This window comes from Salvelinus fontinalis, chromosome 38 (assembly GCF_029448725.1).
Source record: "Salvelinus fontinalis isolate EN_2023a chromosome 38, ASM2944872v1, whole genome shotgun sequence".
Classification (NCBI taxonomy): Eukaryota; Metazoa; Chordata; class Actinopteri; order Salmoniformes; family Salmonidae; genus Salvelinus; species Salvelinus fontinalis.
This window is the reverse complement of record NC_074702.1, coordinates 9,340,739-9,351,550: the sequence shown is the minus strand read 5'-3', so window position 1 is coordinate 9,351,550 and position 10,812 is coordinate 9,340,739. Positions and strand designations below refer to the sequence as shown.

Here is a 10,812-nt window from a genome sequence, read left to right as displayed (position 1 = left end):
GTTAGATGGGTGCAGATAATGAGGCCACTCCTCTCATTGTTTTTGTCACCAGGAAAGAGGGGGATGGAGGGGAGGGGAAGAGGGAGAGAGAGGGGGATGGTACGAGGAGGAGGGGGAGGGAGAGAGGGAGATGACAGAGAATAGGATGGATTTAGAGAGGGATGACACAGAGGAAAGGCTTTGGAGATATTTGATGCTCAAGGAATACCCTCCTGTGTTTTGTCATGATTCTTCAATATTGGGCCTGTGTGCGTGCGTGCGTGCATGTGTGTGTTATTTGAGAGCTCAGTGTGAGCGTGACAGAGAGAGGGGGAGAGAAGGATGGTTAGAGGGGCTGGGAAACCGCTGCAGTGCATTGTTGGGCAGCTTGCGCACAGGAGAGGGAGACAGAGAGAGAACCCCATTTTAGAGCTCCAATATTACAGCAGTGCAGTTATATCCACAACAATGACAACAATGGCAAAGCCCACCACTCAGTCTCCTGCTATTGAACCTCTAATCGTATGGCTACAAGCCACAGCATTCAACACACTGCCATTCACAGGCTAATGGACAAGAGTACTGCCTGTCAATAATATGATGCTTCACTTTCCTATTAGCCTGATTTCCCAATCACCATATCTCTTGGATTTCACTACAGATATAATACGATTATGGTAGTAATAATAATAATGTTAACAATGTCAACACATGTTGATGATAATAATAGTAATAATACAAGTTATAGTTATAGCAATAATAATAATAATGATAATAATATCACTCTTCCATATTTAACTAAAAGCTGTCTCCCTCAGTCATACTAACTTGCTAGCGGGATCGTATAAGAATCTCACTGCACTGGTAAATAGAGAGGGAGAGAGACTGAGCGAGCAAGCGCAGAAGAGAGATAGAGCCAGAGAGGGAGGGAGAGACAGTGTGCAGGAGAGCGAGGGAGAGCGAAGCGAGCAAGAGAGAGAAGCGCGCGAGAGAGAATGTATGGTGTCAGGGTAACACTTCCTTGCTTGTATCCAGGGCCTTTGTGAATACACCATGGGATGCATCGGCTCACGGAGACTCAGTAAGACCTGCTATTCTTCCCTTATGGCTGGGGTTGGGGTTGGGGCTGGGGCTGGGGTTGGGGCTGCGGCTGCGGCTTGGGTGGGAGAACAGGGGTCCTGCTTGCAGCTGTTCCCTACGGTGTGTATGTGTGTGTGTGTGTGTGTGTGTGTGTGTGTGTGTGTGTGTGTGTGTGTGTGTGTGTGTGTGTGTGTGTGTGTGTGTGAATAGGCTGTGAGGACCGGGGGATGAAGAAGGGGGTGGATGGTAACCACATCATTGTTTAGATAGGGCTTGACAATTCACGTTTGGCCAAGATGTCAGCGACAATATGTGTTAAAATGTGCTGCTGTGTGTGTGCATTCCCCCTCACTCCCTCCCTCCATCCCTCCCTCTTCTCCTGCCTTGATTTAGGATGATGCCTGGCAGAGTGTATGTGTGTGTGGGAGGGAAAGAGAGAGAAGGATGGAGAGGAGGAGACGGGGGAGACGGGGGAGGCAGATTGAAAATGCTATGATAGTTGCTGTTCACAGAGAGGGAGAGATAGATAAAGGAAGAGAAGGAGAGGGAGAAAAGAGGGGAATATTATATTGTGTAGTATAGTATTACGTATATATATAGAGAGAGAAAGAAATATGAGGTGGGCTGGAGGGAGAGAGGCAGGCAGAGAGAGAGAAAGAGAGATGAGGTGGGATGGAGGGAGAGAGGCAGGCAGAGAGAGAAAGAGAGATGTGGTGGGAAGGAGGGAGAGAAGCAGGCAGAGAGAGAGAGAAAGAGAGATGAGGTGGGCTGGAGGGAGAGATGCAGGCATAGAGAGGGAAGACATGCCTGAATTGTATTGCAGGCAAAGAGGAGGGGAGATGGAGGGAGGGGTTGAGATGGAGAGGGAGGGGAATACGTGAGGGAAAGAGTGTATGGGATTGCATGGAGGGCTATTCAGGTTGGGATTGTCCTGGACAATACCCATCTGTGACACTTTAGGTAAATCAACGTCAGGACTGCTGAGGAGTCAGGGTGGGGTGGGGGGGCGAGGTAGTAAATAATAATGCATACGATTAAAGGTAAACACACCTCAGAAATCATATAATGTATGTACAGAATGAGCATATGAAATTATTAATATGTACAGTAGCGTCTTCAACAGGAAACATCAACAACAAGTGGATTGTGATATGTTACAGAAAAACAGAGGAGGACGTCCCAGTAGTCTATAGATGATGACTGCATTGGTCTGTTCTGTGTGTAAAATGTGTACATTGGATTTACTTTGGATTTAAATATAGGCCTAAAGTACTTAGGTAAAGTGCATTGTGAAATATTTGTCATCCACTTTGTACATTCGCAAACGAACGTTCAATACATAATGATTCATGAACACTCAATACATCATGATGATGTGGCCGGTGGCACTTTGCTTCTTGAAAGTCCAATCGCTGAAAACTCGGACTGTATCAACAGTGGACTACTGAAAAGAACACCAAAATTTGGTTTTTGAGTGGATTTTCCCTTTAAGCAAAAACCTCTAGACACACTGGAGGCTACTTACTTGAAGTGATATAAGTACTGTAGTAGTCTTTCTCAGCACTGAGGTACAGTACCTAGTAGTTTTAAATGGCTGAAGGACACAGGCAGGTTAGAGGTGAACAAGGATGGGATCAATTCCATTTAAATTCAGCACGAAATTACTTGAAATCCAGTTAACAAATTTAAAGCTGCCCACTATTATCACTATTTCACCTGCCTGAACTGAAATGGAATTGACCCCAGCTGTGGTATTGAGCAGTGTGACATGGTGCTGAGTGAGTGAGGTGCCCCCCCCCCCCCCCCCCCCCCCCCTTTAGAAATAACTGCGAACTATAGATAACAACACATCTACACCTGCATTGCTTGCTGTTTGGGGTTTTAGGCTGGGTTTCTGTACAGCACTTTGAGATATCAGCTGATGTAAGAAGGGCTATATAAATACATTTGATTTGATTTAATTTGAAGAATCCAAACGATGAAAGGCATTGTAGAATGAGTTGATGTCTAGAATGGAAACCAGCTGGCAGCGGGTGTGAGGTGAATAGTGAAGCCATGATAACTGTGTTAAACTAGCGCTATACACATAGAATTAGGAGTTAGAATACTAACTGGTAATTGAATAGGATCTCCATGGATATACAGGCCAGGGCACCTGTTTAGACACGAGTCACACACTGACAGTGAGTCACACACTGACTTCCAGTGAAGTAATGGATGGTATTATTACTTGTTATTGTGAAACGTCATGCAGACACAGGAAAAAGAGTGAATGTGGGCATGGTGGTGAATATTGATGTGTTCCACAGCATAGCCATAAAGAGGTTAGAAATAAATACTGGAGTGGTACACTTTCTGTGAGTAGTCCCTAGTGGTTTGATTCTTAAAACAGAATCATTCTTAAAAGTCAAGCATTGTCACGCCCTGGCCTTAGTATTCTTTGTTTTCTTTATTATTTTAGTTAGGTCAGGGTGTGACATGGGTATTTATGTGGGTTTTGTAGTGTCCAGGGTGATTGTAAGGTTTAGGGGGTTTATTTAGAATAGTTGGGTTTATGTTTAGTATAGTTATCTAGCTGTGTCTATGTTGTGTGTAGTTGTCTAGGAAAGTCTATGGTTGCCTGAATGGGTTCCCAATTAGAGACAGCTGGTTTCTGTTGTCTCTGATTGGGAGCCATATTTAAGGTAGCCATAGGCTTTAGTTTGTTGTGGGGAATTGTCTATGTCTGAACGTTTGTAGCATGTGTGTGTGTGCGCACTACGTTTATTAGCTTCACGGTCGTTTATTGTTTTGTTAGTTTGTAAGTGTTTTGTTTCGTTTTGCCTTCTTCTATAATAAAAGAAGATGGCTTATTTTCCACATGCTGCGTTTTGGTCTGTCTCACTCCCACACGATCGTGAAAAGCATGTTTTAACCAAGGCAATGTTTCTGTCCTACGATTTTGACCACCATGGTGACTGAATATAGGCTAGGGTTCTTCTAAGCTGTTGTTTAACACTTGATTTAGTGAAGAAGTGAGTGTGTGCTGCTGATACTGCAGTGTAAAGAGCTGGAGAGAGCAGCGTGGTGTGTAGGTCTGCCTGCCTGGGTGGGGCAGCAGTGCTTGTCCTGGGTGAGAATGGGTTTAGTGTCCAGTATTGATCAGTCTTCTCAGCTGCAGTCCTCCCTGCCAACCACAGATCAACAGGAGGAGGCAGAGGAATACAATATCTACACACTAGAGTAAGACCAGAGTATCTACACACTGGAGTAAGACAGAGTATCTACACACTGGAGTAAGACCAGAGTATCTACACACTGGACTAAGACTAGAGCATCGACACACTGGAGTAAGACCAGAATATCTACAAACTGGAGTAAGACCAGAATATCTACACACTGGACTAAGACCAGAATATCTACAAACTGGACTAAAACTAGAGTATCTACACACTGGACTAAGACCAGAGTATCTACAAACTGGACGAAAACTAGAGCATCGACACACTGGACTAAGACCAGAATATCTACACACTGGACTAAAACTAGAGTATCTACACACTGGAGTAAGACCAGATTATCTACAAACTGGACTAAGACCAGGGTATCTACACACTGGAGTAAGACTAGAGTATCTACACACTGGACTAAGACTAGAGCATCGACACACTGGAGTAAGACCAGAATATCTACAAACTGGAGTAAGACCAGAATATCTACACACTGGACTAAGACCAGAATATCTACAAACTGGACTAAAACTAGAGTATCTACACACTGGACTAAGACCAGAGTATCTACAAACTGGACGAAAACTAGAGCATCGACACACTGGACTAAGACCAGAATATCTACACACTGGACTAAAACTAGAGTATCTACACACTGGAGTAAGACCAGATTATCTACAAACTGGACTAAGACCAGGGTATCTACACACTGGAGTAAGACTAGAGTATCTACACACTGGCGTAAGACAAGGGTATCTACACACTGGAGTAAGACTAGAGTATCTACACACTGGCGTAAGACAAGGGTATCTACACACTGGAGTAAGAACAAAGTATCGACAGACTGGAGTAAGACAAGGGTATCTACACACTGGAGTAAGACCAAAGTATCGACACACTGGAGTAAGACGGTATCTACACACTGGAGTAAGACAAGGGTATCTACACACTGGAGTAAGACAGGGTATCTACACACTGGAGTAAGGCTCATGCAGGTCTGTATACAATGTCAGTTCTTTAGTAAGCACCTGATGAATAGACTGCTAAATGCTTCACTATTCTGTATCACCAGTGGTGTTGATACCTACAGTATACCACATCAGTATACTATACCACCAGTGGTGTTGATACCAACAGTATACCACATCACTCTACTGTACCAGCAGTGGTGTTGATACCTACAGTATACCACATCACTATTCTGTACCACCAGTGGTGTTGATACCTACAGTATACCACATCACTATTCTGTATCACCAGTGGTGTTGATACCTACAGTATACCACATCACTATTCTGTACCAGCAGTGGTGTTGATACCTACAGTATACCACATCAGTATACTGTACCACCAGTGATGTCGATACCTATACCACATCACTCTACTGTACCAGCAGTGGTGTTGATACCTACAGTATTGTTGTAACTTTAATGTGTTACAGAGTTAATGTTTAAGTTAATTCATTGAGCTGTATCTAAAGATATTTCTTTAAAGTTATTTACATATGTAATTGTATTGGTTAGTATTGAATTACGCTTTTGACTGCAAGTTCCAGAATGCCTTGCGACAGAAAGTAGAGAGCGAACGCTAGTTAATTAATTATGTGCAATTGACAGGTGATTATTGATGACTTCTTTGCGCTAGCAGCTTGCTGGCATTGCTCTGTAGAATCTGAAGTTGTTAAATGTAACGTGATCAAGTATTATTACTAAAAGAAGCTTTCATATCAAACCCGACGTCCCGAGTCATTACTTTGAAGATAGTTATTCTATATTTTGGTGCCGAAACCCGGGATATGAGCTGCGACGAAGAAGCGGCTGAAATGGCTGAGGAGGAACGTCGGCATGAAACCGAAAGAATGAGACGAAAGCGGGGTACCATTCGAGGTGCCACAACATGGATTTCGAATCAGATTGACGTGGAAATATCCCAGTCAAATCCGGATACCGATCACTTGAGTACATTGTTGGAATTGCTATCAGCTAAGGAGGACAGTTTGTTTGAACTTGATGGCGGAATTGAACAGTTAACGCCATTGGACGGATTGGAGGCAGAGATTGCATGCACGGAGGATTACAAAGAGCGCGTTATCATGCTGAAGAGCCGTGCACAACGAGTGATAAAGAAAAATCAGGATCTCAATCCACTACCAGCACGGGTGAGTCACGCTAACTCCAACAGATCAGAAACAATCAGTAAAGCTACCAAAGTTGATTATTGAGAAATTCTATGGAGATGTCAGTATGTGGCAGGAGTTTTGGAGCCAGTATGAGACCGCTATTCACAACAATGATTCACTGTGTCATAAAGAGAAGTTTACCTATCTGAAAACATATCTCACTGGACCAGCTGCAAAGGCAGTAGCAGGACTGATGTTAACAGACAGTAACTATGATGATGCAATCGCTCTACTCAAGAGCAGATTTGGAAGGAAAGATCTTGTGATTAGTGTTCATATGTCAAAGCTGTTGAATCTCACCCCTGTGAAGAAATCCTCTAATCTAAATACATTGAGGCAGCTATATGATGAATGTGAAATTCATATTAGGAGCCTGGAATCACTGGGTGTAGTGTCAGAAACCTATGGAAGCCTACTATGCCCAATCTTACTGCAGATGATTCCAGAGGACATAGCTCTTGACTATAGTCGTCAGAGGGGAGTAGATGATGAATGGAAAGTGTCTGAGATTGTCAGTTTCCTACAGAAGGAGGTTCAGAGCAGGGACAGAGCGCTACAAATGACAAGCTCATGCAACCAACAGAAAGAGAGCAAACCATGGAACAAGTCATGCTTCTCCAATGAAATGAAAACAAAAAGACCCAACATGCCCTCTGCTGCAGCACTGCATACAGCCAGCCAGAAGGAACAAAACTGTCTATTCTGTGACATTGCAGACCACAAATCAGAAAACTGCTCTGACCACAATATTCCTACACGCAAAGAGAAACTAAAGAAAATGGGAAGATGCTTTGTATGTTTAGGACAGAGACACATAGCAAAATTCTGTAAAGTCAAAGATGTGTCATGTCTGCTTTCACATGTTGCGCATCACATTGTTGTGTGTACCAGTAAGAGGAGTGAGGTGCAACCCCCTACTGTTTCGGCAGATGCTGTTGATTCCTCAGTTATTCCCCATTCAGTGAAGATGAAACCAGATGGACAAAACACTGTGTTGCTACAAACGGCAAAGGCATGGGTAGAAGGCCCATCGGGCAGGCAGATAGCTCGTTGCTTACTAGATGGAGGCAGTCAGCGAAGCTTCATACATGAAAACCTTGTGAAGGGCTTGAAGCTACCAGTAATCAGACAAGAGGCACTCACTCTTCACACGTTTGGCTCCTCTGCCCCAGCAACGTCCCAACGCAACACAGTGAAAGTCATCTTGGAGAATGTCTGGGACAAACAGCAGAGAATAGAGATAGAGGCAATTGAAACCCCACAAGTGTGCACAGCTGTGATGAAGGTTCCTGGTGAACAGATTCGACATGAGCTCAATAGAAAGGGACTGCAGCTCGCAGACTTTCCAGGAGATGACCATGATCCTGAACTCTCTGTCCTGATAGGAGCAGACTACTACTGGCAGATAGTATCAGGCGACTGACGGAGACGCTAGTTGCTTTAGAGAGCACCTTTGGATGGTTGGTGCAGGGACCCGTGTTCATGTCAAGTGTCGCCGTGACAACCTGCATGTTCATCCCACTTGATGAAGACACACTAGTCTCCAAACAACTGCATGCATTCTGGGAGCTTGAGTCTCTGGGTATTATAAGCGAGAAAACACAGAACCCAGAGGAAACCGAGGCTCTACAGAGGTTCGAGGAAACAACCACCTTCAAAGATGGTCGATACCATGTGGAGTTGCCATGGAAACGAGAAATGCCAGAACTCCAAGACAACTATAGAATCGCCAAGAAACGGTTTGAAGGTCTGAAGAAAAGACTGAAAAAGGATGTGACGTTGTACGGCAGATACAATGAAGTAGTAGAGGACTACTTACAACAAGATATGGCAGAGGACGTGCCCAAGGACAACGCATCAAGTGTAGACGACGTAAAATACTACTTACCTCACCATGCAGTACTCCGAGAAGATAAGGTGACAACAAAACTGAGTGGTGTTTGATGCCTCGTCCCATGAAGATGGCTGTCCATCCCTCAATGACTGTCTACTCACAGGACTGAACCTGAACCCGAATCTGCTCAGCATTCTGATAAAGTTCAGACTACATGAGATCGCATTCATGGCAGACATCAAGAAAGCTTTCCTGCAGATATCCCTAGCAGAAAGAGACAGAGACGCCGTGAGATTTCTATGGCTCACAGGCCCACCAAGGGGAGAAAATGAAGAGGAGCTGCGTGTGCTGAGGATGAAAAGAGTGGTATTTGGGCCTCCTGGGTGGCGCAGTGGTCTAGGGCACTGCATCGCAGTGCTAACTGCGCCACCAGAGTCTCTGGGTTCGCCCCCAGGCTCTGTCGCAGCCGGCCGCGACCGGGAGGTCCGTGGGGCGACGCACAATTGGGCTAGCGTCGTCCGGGTTAGGGAGGGTTTGGCCGGTAGGGATTTCCTTGTCTCATCGCGCTCCAGCGACTCCTGTGGCGGGCTGGGCGCAGTGCGCGCTAACCAAGGGGGCCAGGTGCACGGTGTTTCCTCCGACACATTGGTGCGGCTGGCTTCCGGGTTGGAGGCGCGCTGTGTTAAAGAAGCAGTGTGGCTTGGTTGGGTTGTGCCTCGGAGGACGCATGGCTTTCGACCTTCGTCTCTCCCGAGCCCGTACGGGAGTTGTAGCGATGAGACAAGATAGTAATTACTAGCGATTGGATACCACGAAAATTGGGGAGAAAAGGGGTTACAAATTTAAAAAAGAAAAAAAAAGAAAAGAGTGGTATTTGGAGCTTCCCCAAGTCCATTTTTGCTGGCAGCTACAATCAGGAAGCATCTAAAACAATATGAAACAGAACAACCAGAAGTTGTAGAGATACTGAGAGAGTCACTCTATGTAGATGATTTCATTGTAAGTTCACACAATGTTGAAGAGGCATACCTTGTGACAACAACTGCAAAGCGAATGCTGTCGATTGCAGGCATGGACCTCTGCAAGTGGATGACCAATTCTCCTGAATTGAAAACAAAATGGGAGGAGAGTACGACAACTGACCACCCGTTGACGCTAGAAACACAAGGATTAGTGCTGAAGGTTTTAGGTTTAGTATGGAGACTTTGAAGAGATGTGCACAGTCCTGACAGAGGTTGAAGCTATTCTAAATTCTAGGCCTCTGACCTTCGTGCACAATGAAGTGGATGAACCACAACCCCTGACCCTAGCACACTTCCTGGTGGGTAAACGACTAACCTCTTTGCCTCCAAAGCCATTTCCAGCTGACACTCAGCACCCAACGCTAAACAAGGAGGACATGACACGCAGATGGAAGTACAGGCAGAGACTTGTGACCAGCTTCTGGAACAGTTGGCGAAGAGACTACTTGCTGGATCTAAAGTCAGCACACCACTGTGATACACCACGGCCCACCCCACTGAAAGCGGGTGACGTTGTACTCATTGGAGAAGATAACACACCCAGACAAACCTGGAAACTAGGAGAGATTGAGGAACTGTTTCCAGGCCGAGATGGCCTAGTTAGATCATGTTCAGTTCGTACTGCTTCAGGGAATTTGTTGAGGAGACCTATTCAGTTGATATACTGCCTAGAGATCTAGATGAGCACAGTTGTTCATCGGGGGGGGGGGGGGAGTATACCACATCACTATTCTGTACCACCAGTGGTGTTGATATCTATACCACATCACTATTCTGTACAACAAGTGGTGTTGATACCTATACCACATCACTATACTGTACCAGCAGTGGTGTTGATACCTACAGTATACCACATCACTATACTGTACCAGCAGTGGTGTTGATACCTCCACCACATCACTATTCTGTACCAGCAGTGGTATTGATACCTACAGTATACCACATCACTATTCTGTACCACCAGTGGTGTTGATACCTCCACCACATCACTATTCTGTACCAGCAGTGGTATTGATACCTACAGTATACCACATCACTATTCTGTACCACCAGTGGTATTGATACCTACAGTATACCACATCACTATTCTGTACCACCAGTGGTGTTGATACCTCCACCACATCACTATTCTGTACCAGCAGTGGTATAGATATCAACACCACATCACTATACTGTACCACCACTGGTGTTGATACCTACAGTATACCACATCACTATTCTGTACCAGCAGTTGTATAGATATCAACACCACATCACTATACTGTACCAGCAGTGGTGTTGATATCTATACCACATCACTATACTGTACCACCAGTGGTGTTGATACCTACAGTATACCACATCAATATTCTGTACCAGCAGTGGTGTTGATATCTATACCACATCACTCTACTGTACCAGCAGTGGTGTTGATATCTATACCACATCACTCTACTGTACCAGCAGTGGTGTTGATACCTACAGTATACCACATCACTATACTACACCACCAGTGGTGTTGATACCTAC

General features: G+C 44.9%; 1 protein-coding gene across 4 annotated transcripts in view; it reads left to right on the top strand.

Annotated features, from left to right (window-relative positions):
* The first annotated feature begins 878 nt into the window (after positions 1-878).
* Positions 879-10,812, top strand: part of fam131bb (family with sequence similarity 131 member Bb) — a 51,495-nt gene continuing 41,561 nt past the window's right edge. For 2 of the 4 annotated variants that reach the window (XM_055904934.1, XM_055904932.1), the window contains exon 1: positions 879-1,060. In XM_055904934.1, coding sequence (XP_055760909.1) covers positions 1,038-1,060 — 23 coding nt within the window. In that variant the 5' untranslated portion in view covers positions 879-1,037. The remainder of the gene's footprint in view (positions 1,061-10,812) is intronic. The other 2 variants (XM_055904930.1, XM_055904933.1) reach the window with 2 other exon arrangements.